The sequence below is a fragment of the Cebidichthys violaceus genome, unplaced genomic scaffold (genome assembly GCF_023349555.1).
Source record: "Cebidichthys violaceus isolate CVI_PGR_0920_01 unplaced genomic scaffold, fCebVio1.0.p SCAF_26, whole genome shotgun sequence".
Lineage (NCBI taxonomy): Eukaryota > Metazoa > Chordata > Actinopteri > Perciformes > Stichaeidae > Cebidichthys > Cebidichthys violaceus.
This window is the reverse complement of record NW_027176439.1, coordinates 5,850,655-5,872,413: the sequence shown is the minus strand read 5'-3', so window position 1 is coordinate 5,872,413 and position 21,759 is coordinate 5,850,655. Positions and strand designations below refer to the sequence as shown.

Genomic DNA, 21,759 nt, shown 5'->3' with positions numbered 1-21,759 from the left:
GCAGAGCCAGAGCTGGGGATCGAACCACTGACCCTCTGATTGAAAGGCAGCCCCGTTCTCCACTTATCCACGGTCACCCAAGTCATGTCAAAAAAAGTGAAAAACAGTCATAGTATAGCATGTCGAAAAGAGTCATAGTATAGCGCTTCGAAAAAATTTAAAAACATTCATAGTATAGTATGTCGAAAAAAGTGAAAAACAGTCATAGTATAGCATGTCGAAAACAGTCATAGTATAGCATGTCGAAAAAATTGAAAAACAGTCATAGTATAGAATGTCGAAAAAAATGAAAAACAGTCAAAGTATAGTATGTCGAAAAAAGTGAAAAACAGTCATAGTATAGCATGTCAAAAAAAGTGAAAAACAGTCATAGTACAGTATGTCGAAAACAGTGAAAAACATTCATCCTTCAGTATCTATCTACACAGCTACGGTAGCAATTTTGGGGTTAAGTGTCTTGATCATGGCACAATGACATGAGAAGAGCAGAGCCAGAGCTGGGGATCGAACCACTGACCCTCTGATTGAAAGGCAGCCCCGTTCTCCACTTATCCACGGTCACCCAAGTCATGTCAAAAAAAGTGAAAAACAGTCATAGTATAGCATGTCGAAAAAATTGAAAAACAGTCATAGTATAGAATGTCGAAAAAAATGAAAAACAGTCAAAGTATAGCATGTCAAAAAAAGTGAAAAACAGTCATAGTATAGCATGTCGAAAAAAGTGAAAAACAGTCATAGTATAGCATGTCGAAAACAGTCATAGTATAGCATGTCAGAAAAAGTGAAAAACAGTCATAGTATAGCATGTCGAAAACAGTCATAGTATAGTATGTCGAAAAAAGTGAAAAACATTCATTACAGTCATCCTTCAGTATCTATCTACACACTAAAAACACAGCTACGGTAGCAATTTTGGAGTTAGGTGTCTTGCTCATATACACATTGACATGAGACTAGCTGAGTTGGAGCCGGGGATTGAACCACTGACCCTCAGATTGAAAGGCAGCTTTGTTCTCCATTTATCCACGGTCACCCAAGTCATGTCAAAAATAGTGAAAAACAGTCATAGTAAAGCATGTCGAAAAAAGTGAAAAACAGTCATAGTATAGTATGTCGAAAAAAGTGAAAAACAGTCATAGTATAGAATGTCGAAAACAGTCATAGTATAGCATGTTGAAAAAATTGAAAAACAGTCGTAGTATAGCATGTTGAAAACAGTCATAGTATAGCGTGTCAAAAACAGTGAAAAACAGTCAAAGTATAGCATGTCGAAAAAAGTGAAAATCATTCATCTTTCAGTATCTATCTACACACTATATACGCAGCTACGGTAGCAATTTTGGGGTTAAGTGTCTTGCTCATGGACACAATGACATGAGAATAGCAGAGCCGGGGATCGAACCACTGACCTTCTGATTGAAAGGCAGCCCCATTCTCCACTTATCCACGGTCACCCAAGTCATGTCAAAAAAAGTGAAAAACAGTCATAGTATAGCATGTCGAAAAAAGTGAAAAAGTCATAGTATAGTATGTCAAAAACAGTCATAGTATAGCATGTCGAAAAAATTGAAAAACAGTAATAGTACAGTATGTCGGAAAAAGTTAAAAACAGTCATAGTATAGTATGTCAAAAAAAGTGAAAAACAGTCATAGCATAGCATGTCGAAAACAGTCATAGTATAGCATGTCAAAAAAAGTGAAAAACAGTCATAGTATAGCATGTCGAAAACAGTCATAGTATAGCATGTCGAAAAAAGTGAAAAACAGTCATAGTATAGTATGTCGAAAAAAGTGAAAAACAGTCATAGTATAGCATGTCGAAAAAATTGAAAAACAGTCATAGTATAGAATGTCGAAAAAAATGAAAAACAGTCAAAGTATAGTATGTCGAAAAAAGTGAAAAACAGTCATAGTATAGCATGTCGGAAAAAGTGAAAAACAGTCATAGTATAGCATGTCGAAAACAGTCATAGTATAGCATATCGAAAACAGTCATAGTATGGCATGTCGAAAAAAGTGAAAAACAGTCATAGTATAGTATGTCGAAAAAAGTGAAAAATAGTCATAGTATAGCATGTCGAAAACAGTCATAGTATAGCATGTCGAAAAAATTGAAAAACAGTCATAGTATAGAATGTCGAAAAAAATGAAAAACAGTCAAAGTATAGTATGTCGAAAAAAGTGAAAAACAGTCATAGTATAGCATGTCGAAAACAGTCATAGTATAGCATGTCGAAAAAATTGAAAAACAGTCATAGTATAGCATGTCGAAAAAATTGAAAAACAGTCATAGTATAGCATGTCGAAAACAGTCATAGTATAGTATGTCGAAAAAAGTGAAAAACAGTCATAGTATAGTATAGTATGTCGAAAAAAGTGAAAAACAGTCATAGTATAGAATGTCAAAAAAAGTGAAAAACAGTCATAGTATAGCATGTCGAAAACAGTCATAGTATAGCATGTCGGAAAAAGTGAAAAACAGTCATAGTATAGCATGTCGAAAACAGTCATAGTATAGCATGTCGAAAAAATTGAAAAACAGTCATAGTATAGCATGTCGAAAAAAGTGAAAAACAGTCATAGTATAGCATGTCGAAAAAATAGAAAAACAGTCATAGTATAGCATGTCGAAAACAGTCATAGTATAGAATGTCGAAAAAATTGAAAAACAGTCATAGTATAGAATGTCAAAAAAAGTGAAAAACAGTCATAGTATAGCATGTCGGAAAAAGTGAAAAACAGTCATAGTATAGCATGTCGAAAACAGTCATAGTATAGCATGTCGAAAAAAGTGAAAAACAGTCATAGTATAGCATGTCGAAAAAAGTGAAAAACAGTCATAGTATAGCATGTCGAAAAAATAGAAAAACAGTCATAGTATAGCATGTCGAAAACAGTAATAGTATAGCATGTCGAAAAAATTGAAAAACAGTCATAGTATAGTATAGTATGTCGAAAAAAGTGAAAAACAGTCATAGTATAAGATGTCGAAAAAATTGAAAAACAGTCATAGTATAGCATGTTGAAAAAATAGAAAAACAGTCATAGTATAGCATGTCGAAAACAGTGAAAAACAGTCATAGTATAGAATGTCAAAAAAAGTGAAAAACAGTCATAGTATAGCATGTCGAAAACAGTCATAATATAGCATGTCGAAAAAATTGAAAAACAGTCATAGTATAGCATGTCGAAAAAAGTGAGAAACAGTCATAGTATAGAATGTCAAAAAAAGTGAAAAACAGTCATAGTATAGCATGTCGGAAACAGTCATAATATAGCATGTCGAAAAAATTGAAAAACAGTCATAGTATAGCATGTCGAAAACAGTCATAGTATAGCATGTCGGAAAAAGTGAAAAACAGTCATAGTATAGCATGTCAAAAAAAGTGAAAAACAGTCATAGTATAGCATGTCGAAAACAGTCATAGTATAGCATGTCGGAAAAAGTGAAAAACAGTCATAGTATAGCATGTCGAAAACAGTCATAGTATAGCATGTCGAAAAAATTGAAAAACAGTCATAGTATACCATGTCGAAAAAGTGAAAAACAGTCATAGTATAGCATGTCGAAAAAAGTGAAAAACATTCATTACAGTCATCCTTCAGTATCTATCTACACACTAAAAACACAGCTACGGTAGCAATTTTGGAGTTAGGTGTCTTGCTCATATACACATTGACATGAGACTAGCAGAGTCGGAGCCGGGGATTGAACCACTGACCCTCAGATTAAAAGGCAGCCCTGTTCTCCATTTATCCACGGTCACCCAAGTCATGTCAAAAATAGTGAAAAACAGTCATAGTAAAGCATGTCGAAAAAAGTGAAAAACAGTCATAGTATAGTATGTCGAAAAAAGTGAAAAACAGTCATAGTATAGAATGTCGAAAACAGTCATAGTATAGCATGTTGAAAAAATTGAAAAACAGTCGTAGTATAGCATGTTGAAAACAGTCATAGTATAGCGTGTCAAAAACAGTGAAAAACAGTCAAAGTATAGCATGTCGAAAAAAGTGAAAATCATTCATCTTTCAGTATCTATCTACACACTATATACGCAGCTACGGTAGCAATTTTGGGGTTAAGTGTCTTGCTCATGGACACAATGACATGAGAATAGCAGAGCCGGGGATCAAACCACTGACCTTCTGATTGAAAGGCAGCCCCATTCTCCACTTATCCACGGTCACCCAAGTCATGTCAAAAAAAGTGAAAAACAGTCATAGTATAGCATGTCGAAAAAAGTGAAAAAGTCATAGTATAGTATGTCAAAAAAAGTGAAAAACAGTCATAGCATAGCATGTCGAAAACAGTCATAGTATAGCATGTCAAAAAAAGTGAAAAACAGTCATAGTATAGCATGTCGAAAACAGTCATAGTATAGCATGTCGAAAAAAGTGAAAAACAGTCATAGTATAGTATGTCGAAAAAAGTGAAAAACAGTCATAGTATAGCATGTCGAAAACAGTCATAGTATAGCATGTCGAAAAAATTGAAAAACAGTCATAGTATAGAATGTCGAAAAAAATGAAAAACAGTCAAAGTATAGTATGTCGAAAAAAGTGAAAAACAGTCATAGTATAGCATGTCGGAAAAAGTGAAAAACAGTCATAGTATAGCATGTCGAAAACAGTCATAGTATAGCGTGTCGAAAAAATTGAAAAACAGTCATAGTATAGCATGTCGAAAAAGTGAAAAACAGTCATAGTATAGCATGTCGAAAACAGTCATAGTATAGCATGTCGAAAAAAGTGAAAAACAGTCATAGTATAGCATGTCGAAAACAGTCATAGTATAGCATGTCGGAAAAAGTGAAAAACAGTAATAGTACAGTATGTCAAAAACAGTGAAAAACATTCATCCTTCAGTATCTATCTACACAGCTACGGTAGCAATTTTGGGGTTAAGTGTCTTGATCATGGCACAATGACATGAGAAGAGCAGAGCCAGAGCTGGGGATCGAACCACTGACCCTCTGATTGAAAGGCAGCCCCGTTCTCCACTTATCCACGGTCACCCAAGTCACGTCAAAAAAAGTGAAAAACAGTCATAGTATAGTATGTCAAAAAAAGTGAAAAACAGTCATAGTATAGCATGTCGAAAAAATTGAAAAACAGTCATAGTATAGAATGTCGAAAAAAATGAAAAACAGTCAAAGTATAGCATGTCGAAAAAAGTGAAAAACAGTCATAGTATAGCATGTCGAAAAAAGTGAAAAACAGTCATAGTATAGCATGTCGAAAACAGTCATAGTATAGCATGTCGAAAAAATTGAAAAACAGTCATAGTATAGCATGTCGAAAAAGTGAAAAACAGTCATAGTATAGCATGTCGAAAACAGTCATAGTATAGTATGTCGAAAAAAGTGAAAAACATTCATTACAGTCATCCTTCAGTATCTATCTACACACTAAAAACACAGCTACGGTAGCAATTTTGGAGTTAGGTGTCTTGCTCATATACACATTGACATGAGACTAGCTGAGTTGGAGCCGGGGATTGAACCACTGACCCTCAGATTGAAAGGCAGCCTTGTTCTCCATTTATCCACGGTCACCCAAGTCATGTCAAAAATAGTGAAAAACAGTCATAGTAAAGCATGTCGAAAAAAGTGAAAAACAGTCATAGTATAGAATGTCGAAAACAGTCATAGTATAGCATGTTGAAAAAATTGAAAAACAGTCGTAGTATAGCATGTTGAAAACAGTCATAGTATAGCGTGTCAAAAACAGTGAAAAACAGTCAAAGTATAGCATGTCGAAAAAAGTGAAAATCATTCATCTTTCAGTATCTATATACACACTATATACGCAGCTACGGTAGCAATTTTGGGGTTAAGTGTCTTGCTCATGGACACAATGACATGAGAATAGCAGAGCCGGGGATCGAACCACTGACCTTCTTATTGAAAGGCAGCCCCATTCTCCACTTATCCACGGTCACCCAAGTCATGTCAAAAAAAGTGAAAAACAGTCATAGTATAGCATGTCGAAAAAAGTGAAAAAGTCATAGTATAGTATGTCAAAAACAGTCATAGTATAGCATGTCGAAAAAATTGAAAAACAGTAATAGTACAGTATGTCGGAAAAAGTTAAAAACAGTCATAGTATAGTATGTCAAAAAAAGTGAAAAACAGTCATAGCATAGCATGTCGAAAACAGTCATAGTATAGTATGTCGAAAAAAGTGAAAAACAGTCATAGTATAGCATGTCGAAAACAGTCATAGTATAGCATGTCGAAAAAATTGAAAAACAGTCATAGTATAGAATGTCGAAAAAAATGAAAAACAGTCAAAGTATAGTATGTCGAAAAAAGTGAAAAACAGTCATAGTATAGCATGTCAAAAAAAGTGAAAAACAGTCATAGTATAGCATGTCGAAAACAGTCATAGTATAGCATGTCGGAAAAAGTGAAAAACAGTCATAGTATAGCATGTCGAAAACAGTCATAGTATAGCATGTCAAAAAAATTGAAAAACAGTCATAGTATACCATGTCGAAAAAGTGAAAAACAGTCATAGTATAGCATGTCGAAAACAGTCATAGTATAGCATGTCGAAAAAAGTGAAAAACATTCATTACAGTCATCCTTCAGTATCTATCTACACACTAAAAACACAGCTACGGCAGCAATTTTGGAGTTAGGTGTCTTGCTCATATACACATTGACATGAGACTAGCAGAGTCGGAGCCGGGGATTGAACCACTGACCCTCAGATTGAAAGGCAGCCCTGTTCTCCATTTATCCACGGTCACCCAAGTCATGTCAAAAATAGTGAAAAACAGTCATAGTAAAGCATGTCGAAAAAAGTGAAAAACAGTCATAGTATAGTATGTCGAAAAAAGTGAAAAACAGTCATAGTATAGAATGTCGAAAACAGTCATAGTATAGCATGTTGAAAAAATTGAAAAACAGTCGTAGTATAGCATGTTGAAAACAGTCATAGTATAGCGTGTCAAAAACAGTGAAAAACAGTCAAAGTATAGCATGTCGAAAAAAGTGAAAATCATTCATCTTTCAGTATCTATCTACACACTATATACGCAGCTACGGTAGCAATTTTGGGGTTAAGTGTCTTGCTCATGGACACAATGACATGAGAATAGCAGAGCCGGGGATCGAACCACTGACCTTCTGATTGAAAGGCAGCCCCATTCTCCACTTATCCACGGTCACCCAAGTCATGTCAAAAAAAGTGAAAAACAGTCATAGTATAGCATGTCGAAAAAAGTGAAAAAGTCATAGTATAGCATGTCAAAAACAGTCATAGTATAGTATGTCAAAAAAAGTGAAAAACAGTCATAGCATAGCATGTCGATAACAGTCATAGTATAGCATGTCAAAAAAAGTGAAAAACAGTCATAGTATAGCATGTCGAAAACAGTCATAGTATAGCATGTCGAAAAAAGTGAAAAACAGTCATAGTATAGTATGTCGAAAAAAGTGAAAAACAGTCATAGTATAGCATGTCGAAAACAGTCATAGTATAGCATGTCGAAAAAATTGAAAAACAGTCATAGTATAGAATGTCGAAAAAAATGAAAAACAGTCAAAGTATAGTATGTCGAAAAAAGTGAAAAACAGTCATAGTATAGCATGTCGGAAAAAGTGAAAAACAGTCATAGTATAGCATGTCGAAAACAGTCATAGTATAGCGTGTCGAAAAAATTGAAAAACAGTCATAGTATAGCATGTCGAAAAAGTGAAAAACAGTCATAGTATAGCATGTCGAAAACAGTCATAGTATAGTATGTCGAAAAAAGTGAAAAACAGTCAAAGTACAGCATGTCGAAAAAAGTGAAAAACAGTCATAGTATAGCATGTCGAAAACAGTCATAGTATAGCATGTCGAAAAAAGTGAAAAACAGTCATAGTATAGCATGTCGAAAACAGTCATAGTATAGCATGTCGAAAACAGTCATAGTATAGCATGTCGGAAAAAGTGAAAAACAGTCATAGTATAGCATGTCAAAGAAAGTGAAAAACAGTCATAGTATAGCATGTTGAAAAAATAGAAAAACAGTCATAGTATTTTCATGTCGAAAACAGTAATAGTATAGCATGTCGAAAAAATTGAAAAACAGTCATAGTATAGTATGTCGAAAAAAGTGAAAAACAGTCATAGTATAAGATGTCGAAAACAGTGAAAAACAGTCATAGTATAGCATGTCGAAAACAGTCATAGTATAGCATGTCGAAAAAAGTGAAAAACAGTCATAGTATAGCATGTCGAAAACAGTCATAGTATAGTATGTCGAAAAAAGTGAAAAACAGTCATAGTATAGTATGTCGAAAAACAGTCATAGTATAGTATGTCGAAAAAAGTGAAAAACAGTCATAGTATAGCATGTCGAAAACAGTCATAGTATAGCATGTCGGAAAAAGTGAAAAACAGTAATAGTACAGTATGTCAAAAACAGTGAAAAACATTCATCCTTCAGTATCTATCTACACAGCTACGGTAGCAATTTTGGGGTTAAGTGTCTTGATCATGGCACAATGACATGAGAAGAGCAGAGCCAGAGCTGGGGATCGAACCACTGACCCTCTGATTGAAAGGCAGCCCCGTTCTCCACTTATCCACAGTCACCCAAGTCATGTCAAAAAAAGTGAAAAACAGTCATAGTATAGTATGTCAAAAAAAGTGAAAAACAGTCATAGTATAGCATGTCGAAAAAATTGAAAAACAGTCATAGTATAGAATGTCGAAAAAAATGAAAAACAGTCAAAGTATAGCATGTCGAAAAAAGTGAAAAACAGTCATAGTATAGCATGTCGAAAACAGTCATAGTATAGCATGTCGGAAAAAGTGAAAAACAGTCATAGTATAGCATGTCGAAAACAGTCATAGTATAGCATGTCGAAAAAATTGAAAAACAGTCATAGTATAGCATGTCGAAAAAGTGAAAAACAGTCATAGTATAGCATGTCGAAAACAGTCATAGTATAGCATGTCGAAAACAGTCATAGTATAGCATGTCGGAAAAAGTGAAAAACAGTAATAGTACAGTATGTCGAAAACAGTGAAAAACATTCATCCTTCAGTATCTATCTACACACTAGAGACACAGCTACGGTAACAGTTTTGGGGTTAAGTGTCTTGCTCATGGACACAATGACATGAGATTTGCACAGCCGGAGACGGGGATCGAACCACTCACCCACTGATTGAAAGGCAGCCCTGTTCGCCACTTACCCACGGTCACCCAAGTCATGTCGAAAAAATTGAAAAACAGTCATAGTATAGCATGTCGAAAAAAGTGAAAAACAGTCAGTCTAGCATGTCGAAAACAGTCATTGTATAGCGTGTCAAAAACAGTGAAAAACAGTCAAAGTATAGCATGTTGAAAAAAGTGAAAAACATTCATTACAGTCATCCTTCAGTATCTATCTACACACTAAAAACACAGCTACGGTAGCAATTTTGGAGTTAGGTGTCTTGCTCATATACACATTGACATGAGACTAGCAGAGTCGGAGCCGGGGATTGAACCACTGACCCTCAGATTGAAAGGCAGCCCTGTTCTCCATTTATCCACGGTCACCCAAGTCATGTCAAAAATAGTGAAAAACAGTCATAGTATAGAATGTCGAAAACAGTCATAGTATAGCATGTTGAAAAAATTGAAAAACAGTCATAGTATAGCATGTCGAAAACAGTCATAGTATAGTATGTCGAAAAAAGTGAAAAACAGTCATCTTTCAGTATCTATCTACACACTATATACGCAGCTACGGTAGCAATTTTGGGGTTAAGTGTCTTGCTCATGGACACAATGACATGAGAATAGCAGAGCCGGAGCCAGGGATCAAACCACTGACCCTCTGATTGAAAGGCAGCCCCATTCTCCACTTATCCACGGTCACCCAAGTCATGTCAAAAAAAGTGAAAAACAGTCATAGTATAGCATGTCGAAAACAGTCATAGTATAGCATGTCGAAAACAGTCATAGTATAGCATGTCGAAAACAGTCATAGTATAGCATGTCGGAAAAAGTGAAAAACAGTCATAGTATAGCATGTCAAAAAAAGTGAAAAACAGTCATAGTATAGCATGTTGAAAAAATAGAAAAACAGTCATAGTATTTTCATGTCTAAAACAGTAATAGTATAGCATGTCGAAAAAATTGAAAAACAGTCATAGTATAGTATGTCGAAAAAAGTGAAAAACAGTCATAGTATAAGATGTCGAAAACAGTGAAAAACAGTCATAGTATAGCATGTCGAAAACAGTCATAGTATAGCATGTCGAAAAAAGTGAAAAACAGTCATAGTATAGCATGTCGAAAACAGTCATAGTATAGTATGTCGAAAAAAGTGAAAAACAGTCATAGTATAGTATGTCGAAAAACAGTCATAGTATAGTATGTCGAAAAAAGTGAAAAACAGTCATAGTATAGCATGTCGAAAACAGTCATAGTATAGCATGTCGGAAAAAGTGAAAAACAGTCATAGTATAGCATGTCGAAAAAGTGAAAAACAGTCATAGTATAGCATGTCGAAAACAGTCATAGTATAGTATGTCGAAAAAAGTGAAAAACAGTCATAGTATAGCATGTCGAAAACAGTCATAGTATAGCATGTCGAAAACAGTCATAGTATAGTATGTCGAAAAAAGTGAAAAACATTCATTACAGTCATCCTTCAGTATCTATCTACACACTAAAAACACAGCTACGGTAGCAATTTTGGAGTTAGGTGTCTTGCTCATATACACATTGACATGAGACTAGCTGAGTTGGAGCCGGGGATTGAACCACTGACCCTCAGATTGAAAGGCAGCCTTGTTCTCCATTTATCCACGGTCACCCAAGTCATGTCAAAAATAGTGAAAAACAGTCATAGTAAAGCTTGTCGAAAAAAGTGAAAAACAGTCATAATATAGTATGTCGAAAAAAGTGAAAAACAGTCATAGTATAGAATGTCGAAAACAGTCATAGTATAGCATGTTGAAAAAATTGAAAAACAGTCGTAGTATAGCATGTTGAAAACAGTCATAGTATAGCGTGTCAAAAACAGTGAAAAACAGTCAAAGTATAGCATGTCGAAAAAAGTGAAAATCATTCATCTTTCAGTATCTATCTACACACTATATACGCAGCTACGGTAGCAATTTTGGGGTTAAGTGTCTTGCTCATGGACACAATGACATGAGAATAGCAGAGCCGGGGATCGAACCACTGACCTTCTGATTGAAAGGCAGCCCCATTCTCCACTTATCTACGGTCACCCAAGTCATGTCAAAAAAAGTGAAAAACAGTCATAGTATAGTATGTCAAAAAAAGTGAAAAACAGTCATAGCATAGCATGTCGAAAACAGTCATAGTATAGCATGTCGAAAAAAGTGAAAAACAGTCATAGTATAGTATGTCGAAAAAAGTGAAAAACAGTCATAGTATAGCATGTCGAAAACAGTCATAGTATAGCATGTCGAAAAAATTGAAAAACAGTCATAGTATAGAATGTCGAAAAAAATGAAAAACAGTCAAAGTATAGTATGTCGAAAAAAGTGAAAAACAGTCATAGTATAGCATGTCGGAAAAAGTGAAAAACAGTCATAGTATAGCATGTCGAAAACAGTCATAGTATAGCATGTCGAAAAAATTGAAAAACAGTCATAGTATAGCATGTCGAAAAAGTGAAAAACAGTCATAGTATAGCATGTCGAAAACAGTCATAGTATAGTATGTCGAAAAAAGTGAAAAACAGTCAAAGTATAGCATGTCGAAAAAAGTGAAAAACAATCATAGTATAGCATGTCGAAAACAGTCATAGTATAGCATGTCGAAAAAAGTGAAAAACAGTCATAGTATAGTATGTCGAAAAACAGTCATAGTATAGTATGTCGAAAAAAGTGAAAAACAGTCATAGTATAGCATGTCGAAAACAGTCATAGTATAGCATGTCGGAAAAAGTGAAAAACAGTCATAGTATAGTATGTCGAAAAAAGTGAAAAACAGTCATAGTATAAGATGTCGAAAACAGTGAAAAACAGTCATAGTATAGCATGTCGAAAACAGTCATAGTATAGCATGTCGAAAACAGTCATAGTATAGTATGTCGAAAAAAGTGAAAAACAGTCATAGTATAGTATGTCGAAAAACAGTCATAGTATAGTATGTCGAAAAAAGTGAAAAACAGTCATAGTATAGCATGTCGAAAACAGTCATAGTATAGCATGTCGAAAACAGTCATAGTATAGCATGTCGGAAAAAGTGAAAAACAGTAATGGTACAGTATGTCGAAAACAGTGAAAAACATTCATCCTTCAGTACCTATCTACACACTAGAGACACAGCTACGGTAACAGTTTTGGGGTTAAGTGTCTTGCTCATGGACACAATGACATGAGATTTGCACAGCTGGAGACGGGGATCGAACCACTCACCCACTGATTGAAAGGCAGCCCTGTTCGCCACTTACCCACGGTCACCCAAGTCATGTCGAAAAAATTGAAAAACAGTCATAGTATAGCATGTCGAAAAAAGTGAAAAACAGTCAGTCTAGCATGTCGAAAACAGTCATAGTATAGCGTGTCAAAAACAGTGAAAAACAGTCAAAGTATAGCATGTTGAAAAAAGTGAAAAACATTCATTACAGTCATCCTTCAGTATCTATCTACACACTAAAAACACAGCTACGGTAGCAATTTTGGAGTTAGGTGTCTTGCTCATATACACATTGACATGAGACTAGCAGAGTCGGAGCCGGGGATTGAACCACTGACCCTCAGATTGAAAGGCAGCCCTGTTCTCCATTTATCCACGGTCACCCAAGTCATGTCAAAAATAGTGAAAAACAGTCATAGTATAGAATGTCGAAAACAGTCATAGTATAGCATGTTGAAAAAATTGAAAAACAGTCATAGTATAGCATGTCGAAAACAGTCATAGTATAGTATGTCGAAAAAAGTGAAAAACAGTCATCTTTCAGTATCTATCTACACACTATATACGCAGCTACGGTAGCAATTTTGGGGTTAAGTGTCTTGCTCATGGACACAATGACATGAGAATAGCAGAGCCGGAGCCAGGGATCAAACCACTGACCCTCTGATTGAAAGGCAGCCCCATTCTCCACTTATCCACGGTCACCCAAGTCATGTCAAAAAAAGTGAAAAACAGTCATAGTATAGCATGTCGAAAACAGTCATAGTATAGTATGTCAAAAAAAGTGAAAAACAGTCATAGTATAGTATGTCGAAAAAAGTGAAAAACAGTCATAGTATAAGATGTCGAAAACAGTCATAGTATAGCATGTCGAAAACAGTCATAGTATAGCATGTCAAAAAAAGTGAAAAACAGTCAGTATAGCATGTCGAAAACAGTCATAGTATAGCATGTCGAAAAATTGAAAAAACAGTAATAGTACAGTATGTCGAACAAATTGAAAAACAGTCATAGTATAGCATGTCGGAAAAAGTAAAAAACAGTCATAGTATAGTATGTCAAAAAAAGTGAAAAACAGTCATAGTATAGTATGTCGAAAACAGTCATAGTATAGTATGTCAAAAAAAGTGAAAAACAGTCATAGTATAGTATGTCGAAAAAAGTGAAAAACAGTCATAGTATAAGATGTCGAAAACAGTCATAGTATAGCATGTCAAAAAAATTGAAAAACAGTCATAGTATAGTATGTCGAAAACAGTCATAGTATAGCATGTCGAAAAAAGTGAAAAACAGTCATAGTATAGCATGTCAAAAAAAGTGAAAAACAGTCATAGTATAGCATGTCGGAAAAAGTTAAAAACAGTCATAGTATAGTATGTCAAAAAAAGTGAAAAACAGTCATAGTATAGCATGTCGAAAAAATTGAAAAACAGTAATAGTACAGTATGTCGAACAAATTGAAAAACAGTCATAGTATAGCATGTCGGAAAAAGTTAAAAACAGTCATAGTATAGTATGTCAAAAAAAGTGAAAAACAGTCATAGTATAAGATGTCGAAAACAGTGAAAAACAGTCATAGTATAGCATGTCGAAAACAGTCATAGTATAGCATGTCGAAAAAAGTGAAAAACAGTCATAGTATAGCATGTCGAAAACAGTCATAGTATAGTATGTCGAAAAAAGTGAAAAACAGTCATAGTATAGTATGTCGAAAAACAGTCATAGTATAGTATGTCGAAAAAAGTGAAAAACAGTCATAGTATAGCATGTCGAAAACAGTCATAGTATAGCATGTCGAAAACAGTCATAGTATAGCATGTCGGAAAAAGTGAAAAACAGTCATAGTATAGCATGTCGAAAAAGTGAAAAACAGTCATAGTATAGCATGTCGAAAACAGTCATAGTATAGTATGTCGAAAAAAGTGAAAAACAGTCATAGTATAGCATGTCGAAAACAGTCATAGTATAGCATGTCGAAAACAGTCATAGTATAGTATGTCGAAAAAAGTGAAAAACATTCATTACAGTCATCCTTCAGTATCTATCTACACACTAAAAACACAGCTACGGTAGCAATTTTGGAGTTAGGTGTCTTGCTCATATACACATTGACATGAGACTAGCTGAGTTGGAGCCGGGGATTGAACCACTGACCCTCAGATTGAAAGGCAGCCTTGTTCTCCATTTATCCACGGTCACCCAAGTCATGTCAAAAATAGTGAAAAACAGTCATAGTAAAGCTTGTCGAAAAAAGTGAAAAACAGTCATAATATAGTATGTCGAAAAAAGTGAAAAACAGTCATAGTATAGAATGTCGAAAACAGTCATAGTATAGCATGTTGAAAAAATTGAAAAACAGTCGTAGTATAGCATGTTGAAAACAGTCATAGTATAGCGTGTCAAAAACAGTGAAAAACAGTCAAAGTATAGCATGTCGAAAAAAGTGAAAATCATTCATCTTTCAGTATCTATCTACACACTATATACGCAGCTACGGTAGCAATTTTGGGGTTAAGTGTCTTGCTCATGGACACAATGACATGAGAATAGCAGAGCCGGGGATCGAACCACTGACCTTCTGATTGAAAGGCAGCCCCATTCTCCACTTATCTACGGTCACCCAAGTCATGTCAAAAAAAGTGAAAAACAGTCATAGTATAGTATGTCAAAAAAAGTGAAAAACAGTCATAGCATAGCATGTCGAAAACAGTCATAGTATAGCATGTCGAAAAAAGTGAAAAACAGTCATAGTATAGTATGTCGAAAAAAGTGAAAAACAGTCATAGTATAGCATGTCGAAAACAGTCATAGTATAGCATGTCGAAAAAATTGAAAAACAGTCATAGTATAGAATGTCGAAAAAAATGAAAAACAGTCAAAGTATAGTATGTCGAAAAAAGTGAAAAACAGTCATAGTATAGCATGTCGGAAAAAGTGAAAAACAGTCATAGTATAGCATGTCGAAAACAGTCATAGTATAGCATGTCGAAAAAATTGAAAAACAGTCATAGTATAGCATGTCGAAAAAGTGAAAAACAGTCATAGTATAGCATGTCGAAAACAGTCATAGTATAGTATGTCGAAAAAAGTGAAAAACAGTCAAAGTATAGCATGTCGAAAAAAGTGAAAAACAATCATAGTATAGCATGTCGAAAACAGTCATAGTATAGCATGTCGAAAAAAGTGAAAAACAGTCATAGTATAGTATGTCGAAAAACAGTCATAGTATAGTATGTCGAAAAAAGTGAAAAACAGTCATAGTATAGCATGTCGAAAACAGTCATAGTATAGCATGTCGGAAAAAGTGAAAAACAGTCATAGTATAGTATGTCGAAAAAAGTGAAAAACAGTCATAGTATAAGATGTCGAAAACAGTGAAAAACAGTCATAGTATAGCATGTCGAAAACAGTCATAGTATAGCATGTCGAAAACAGTCATAGTATAGTATGTCGAAAAAAGTGAAAAACAGTCATAGTATAGTATGTCGAAAAACAGTCATAGTATAGTATGTCGAAAAAAGTGAAAAACAGTCATAGTATAGCATGTCGAAAACAGTCATAGTATAGCATGTCGAAAACAGTCATAGTATAGCATGTCGGAAAAAGTGAAAAACAGTAATGGTACAGTATGTCGAAAACAGTGAAAAACATTCATCCTTCAGTACCTATCTACACACTAGAGACACAGCTACGGTAACAGTTTTGGGGTTAAGTGTCTTGCTCATGGACACAATGACATGAGATTTGCACAGCTGGAGACGGGGATCGAACCACTCACCCACTGATTGAAAGGCAGCCCTGTTCGCCACTTACCCACGGTCACCCAAGTCATGTCGAAAAAATTGAAAAACAGTCATAGTATAGCATGTCGAAAAAAGTGAAAAACAGTCAGTCTAGCATGTCGAAAACAGTCATAGTATAGCGTGTCAAAAACAGTGAAAAACAGTCAAAGTATAGCATGTTGAAAAAAGTGAAAAACATTCATTACAGTCATCCTTCAGTATCTATCTACACACTAAAAACACAGCTACGGTAGCAATTTTGGAGTTAGGTGTCTTGCTCATATACACATTGACATGAGACTAGCAGAGTCGGAGCCGGGGATTGAACCACTGACCCTCAGATTGAAAGGCAGCCCTGTTCTCCATTTATCCACGGTCACCCAAGTCATGTCAAAAATAGTGAAAAACAGTCATAGTATAGAATGTCGAAAACAGTCATAGTATAGCATGTTGAAAAAATTGAAAAACAGTCATAGTATAGCATGTCGAAAACAGTCATAGTATAGTATGTCGAAAAAAGTGAAAAACAGTCATCTTTCAGTATCTATCTACACACTATATACGCAGCTACGGTAGCAATTTTGGGGTTAAGTGTCTTGCTCATGGACACAATGACATGAGAATAGCAGAGCCGGAGCCAGGGATCAAACCACTGACCCTCTGATTGAAAGGCAGCCCCATTCTCCACTTATCCACGGTCACCCAAGTCATGTCAAAAAAAGTGAAAAACAGTCATAGTATAGCATGTCGAAAACAGTCATAGTATAGTATGTCAAAAAAAGTGAAAAACAGTCATAGTATAGTATGTCGAAAAAAGTGAAAAACAGTCATAGTATAAGATGTCGAAAACAGTCATAGTATAGCATGTCGAAAACAGTCATAGTATAGCATGTCAAAAAAAGTGAAAAACAGTCAGTATAGCATGTCGAAAACAGTCATAGTATAGCATGTCGAAAAATTGAAAAAACAGTAATAGTACAGTATGTCGAACAAATTGAAAAACAGTCATAGTATAGCATGTCGGAAAAAGTAAAAAACAGTCATAGTATAGTATGTCAAAAAAAGTGAAAAACAGTCATAGTATAGTATGTCGAAAACAGTCATAGTATAGTATGTCAAAAAAAGTGAAAAACAGTCATAGTATAGTATGTCGAAAAAAGTGAAAAACAGTCATAGTATAAGATGTCGAAAACAGTCATAGTATAGCATGTCAAAAAAATTGAAAAACAGTCATAGTATAGTATGTCGAAAACAGTCATAGTATAGCATGTCGAAAAAAGTGAAAAACAGTCATAGTATAGCATGTCAAAAAAAGTGAAAAACAGTCATAGTATAGCATGTCGGAAAAAGTTAAAAACAGTCATAGTATAGTATGTCAAAAAAAGTGAAAAACAGTCATAGTATAGCATGTCGAAAAAATTGAAAAACAGTAATAGTACAGTATGTCGAACAAATTGAAAAACAGTCATAGTATAGCATGTCGGAAAAAGTTAAAAACAGTCATAGTATAGTATGTCAAAAAAAGTGAAAAACAGTCATAGTATAGCATGTCGAAAACAGTCATAGTATAGTATGTCGAAAAAAGTGAAAAACAGTCATAGTATAGTATGTCGAAAAAATTGAAAAACAGTCATAGTATAGTATGTCGAAAACAGTCATAGTATAGCATGTCGAAAAAAGTGAAAAACAGTCATAGTATAGCATGTCAAAAAAAGTGAAAAACAGTCATAGTATAGCATGTCGGAAAAAGTTAAAAACAGTCATAGTATAGTATGTCAAAAAAAGTGAAAAACAGTCATAGTATAGCATGTCGAAAAAATTGAAAAACAGTAATAGTACAGTATGTCGAACAAATTGAAAAACAGTCATAGTATAGCATGTCGGAAAAAGTTAAAAACAGTCATAGTATAGTATGTCAAAAAAAGTGAAAAACAGTCATAGTATAGCATGTCGAAAACAGTCATAGTATAGTATGTCAAAAAAAGTGAAAAACAGTCATAGTATAGTATGTCGAAAAAAGTGAAAAACAGTCATAGTATAAGATGTCGAAAACAGTCATAGTATAGCATGTCGAAAACAGTCATAGTATAGCATGTCGGAAAAAGTGAAAAACAGTCATAGTGTAGCATGTCACAAAAATTGAAAAACAGTCATAGTATAGCATGTCGAAAAAAGTGAAAAACAGTCATAGTATAGTATGTCACAAAAATTGAAAAACAGTCATAGTATAGCATGTCGAAAAAAGTGAAAAACAGTCATAGTATAAGATGTCGAAAACAGTCATAGTATAGCATGTCGAAAACAGTCATAGTATAGCATGTCGAAAAAACTGAAAAACAGTCATAGTATAGTATGTCGGAAAAAGTGAAAAACAGTCATAGTATAGCATGTCAAAAAAAGTGAAAAACAGTCATAGTATAGCATGTCGAAAACAGTCATAGTATAGCATGTCGAAAAAATTGAAAAACAGTCATAGTATAGCATGTCGAAAACAGTCATAGTATAGCATGTCGAAAACAGTCATAGTATAGTATGTCAAAAAAAGTGAAAAACAGTCAGAGTATAGCATGTTGAAAACAGTGAAAAACATTCATTACAGTCATCCTTCAGTATCTATCTACACACTAAAAACACAGCTACGGTAGCAATTTTGGAGTTAGGTGTCTTGCTCATTTACACATTGACATGAGACTAGCAGAGTCGGAGCCGGGGATTGAACCACTGACAGTTGAAAGGCAGCCCTGTTCTCCATTTATCCACGGTCACCCAAGTCATGTCAAAAATAGTGAAAAACAGTCATAGTATAGTATGTCGAAAACAGTGAAAAACAGTCATCCTTCAGTATCTATCTACACACTATATACACAGCTAAGGTAGCAATTTTGGGGTTAAGTGTCTTGCTCATGGACACAATGACATGAGAATAACAGAGCCGGAGCTGGGGATATATAGTATAGTAGTATAGCATGTCGAAAACAGTCATAGTATAGCATGTCAAAAAATAAAAATATTGAAAGAAAGTCCTAGTATAGTATATCATATAAATGTCAGTCAAAGTATGCTATAACAACATGTATAAGTGCATGCACGTGTGTAGTAATGGAACCTCTGTGCGTTGTGTTGCAGGACATTGGTATTTGCTGCAGTTGATCGTTGAGAGAGACATGAAAGAGGGAGTAAGCCCAAGGACCTCCAGTTCTGTGCTGTCCATCTCAGCCAGCGGGACCCCCCCCCCCACACTACCTTGTTAACGGGGGCGAGCTGCGTTCGGACGGATCCGGCGTGAAGTCGGGTGCTGTCTCCGAACCTCCCGGGTGACCTCTCCCTGCGGCTGTCGAGCACTCTGCCCGGCGACTTCTCCCTGTCCAGCGGCCGGGCGGGAGACTTGTCCCGTCTGAACTCGGTGCGGCCCTCCCGGTACCGATGCGGTGTGCTGGGCTCCCGATGCAGGCCGTCGTGGCTGCCGGGGCCCGAGGTCAAGCGCTTGGTGATGTGCTCGGTGTAGGTGGGTGGGCCTCGCTTACTGGGACTGCTGTAGAGACAAAGCAAAGGGCAGCGTCTCACAACAGTGGTTCACCATGTTACCGGGAACACCAGCCGTCTGGAAGAAACCACATCTGATGTTTTGACAGCAGATGGCGCTGTTGGCCTATCCAATACAAACAGTGGTGTTTTCTACCTGTGCATCTGAACTGCAATGTGTTTTGAGGTAACAGGTTTTTGTAGGTGTTTAAGTGTTTTTAATCCACCTACACACACACACAATTCTGCATTTGTTCTCTCTTTGGTTGTGTTTATTTGTTGCTCAAACGAAGGAAGGCAGCTAACCCTCTGCTGGAGCCGGTCCTCTGCAGCTCTCCAGTTTCTCTGATCAGACTCCCCTTACAGCAGATGACCCGCAGTTTGTTCTGGTAGGAGGAGGCCAGGTAAATGGCCCCGGAGGAGATGGCCGGGCCAAGGTAGCGTGGGTTGGGGATGTCCAGGTGAGCCAACACTGTAGGACTGGAAGTATAGACAGCGAAGTGAGAAATACAGCCGACCGCCCAAAATCTTAACTTTGTCAAATTTAGTCGGAGGAAGCCGGTCGGTCTCACCCCAGAGAAGCATGTCCCTGAACCTCGATGACGTCCAGTGAGTTGAAGTAGGTGAGAAACAGGTAGGGCTCTCTGTAGGCTGCACCAGGGGAACAGATACAACTATTTGATGCCATATTGCTGATTTCAGATTTATCAAAAAGCAGTAGAAGTTAAAAAAATGTATTTACCAAAGGACAGAGGCAGACGACTCCACTTAATGTCCTCAGTGCGGCTTCTTCGTCCGTACGTGTCCACAAACACTCCGAACTCTGCCACATACATAAAGCGTACTTATATATTAGATGGTCAAAAGACAAGGGTCACCCTGCATTACAAAGTACAATTTTACGACTTGCATTTTTAGTAGAGGTAAAAACGTCTCAACTAGTTGTTAATCTGGTGTTGTAAACGTAAATATAGAAGCAACACACCGTGAAAACACAGCAGGTATTCCTCCTTCTGCATGCTGCTGGCCACCTGCATGATGGCGATGGGGAAGCTGTGGGACGAGGCTGCAAACACCGCCGAGGCGAGAGACACGTCGTTCTTGTCCAGGAACTCTGCAGCGGATCAAAGCGCTATTTTGAAGTGATGCGTCTTATGAGGCTTATCGACACATTGAGTCAAATGATTCTTACATTGTATCCTGTGATTGTCTGGTACCTAATGATATTACATTATGCTCTTGTATAGGTGTTTCAAGCAGGTATTAAAACTTTTGCACACCAGTAGGTCAACAGGTAAGTAGGAGAAGACGTATATAGAACTAAACACTCCCACACACTGTCTGCTTCACCTGCATCCAGAGGTATCTTGTGACAAGATATCTCTGAATGCAAGTGAAGCAGACAGTCTGAGGGAGTTTTTAGTTTTACAAAAGCAGGTACATCTTGAAATAAAGCAATATCTTGCACACAATCTGATCAAGGTCTGTGTCGTTTGGGTTTTTTTTTTTAGCTGAAGGTTTTCCCGTGTTTTGATTTTATAACACCAGATCTGCTGTTATGTTTATGTTGTGGTATTACACTTGTGTCGTCCTGTCCTCACCCTCGAGCACAAACTGCTTCATCTCAATCTCGTAGAACTTGTTGGTGCCGATGATGATGCTGTAGCTGGTCAGATGGATGCAGCTGCAGGGCTCCAGAGTTTCAATCTCCTGTGAGATGAAGAACAGAGACATGAGTGACAGACAACATTTTGGGCTGTTCATACACCTTTATCATGGCAGTAGATATATGTATTCTCTATTTATTAACAAAAGAATAAATGAATGTGATCCTGACACGTTGAAGAACATGCACATTATCGGCCGCTCTTCTGATTGGGAGTGTATCTGTGTTCCAAGGGTCCTATGCTTTATTGCTGCATGCCATACTATTAAAAACCACTGTTCTCTGTTGGAGCATGGGAACATGGGACCATGGGAACATAGGATCCTGGGAACATAGGACCATGAGAACATAGGACCATGGAAACATAGACCCATGAGAACATAGGACCATGAGAACATAGG

General features: G+C 36.1%; 1 protein-coding gene across 7 annotated transcripts in view; it reads right to left on the bottom strand.

The window, feature by feature from the left end:
- The window catches only part of LOC137879827 (citron Rho-interacting kinase), a 75,330-nt gene that overhangs the window by 19,359 nt on the left and 34,212 nt on the right, over positions 1 to 21,759 (bottom strand). For all 7 annotated transcript variants that reach the window (XM_068720740.1, XM_068720739.1, XM_068720738.1 and 4 more), the window contains 6 exons: positions 21,294 to 21,402; positions 20,678 to 20,806; positions 20,435 to 20,515; positions 20,265 to 20,343; positions 19,999 to 20,172; positions 19,414 to 19,702 (listed from right to left, as the gene is read on the bottom strand). In XM_068720740.1, the coding sequence (XP_068576841.1) occupies positions 19,414 to 19,702; positions 19,999 to 20,172; positions 20,265 to 20,343; positions 20,435 to 20,515; positions 20,678 to 20,806; positions 21,294 to 21,402 (861 nt within the window). The remainder of the gene's footprint in view (positions 1 to 19,413; positions 19,703 to 19,998; positions 20,173 to 20,264; positions 20,344 to 20,434; positions 20,516 to 20,677; positions 20,807 to 21,293; positions 21,403 to 21,759) is intronic.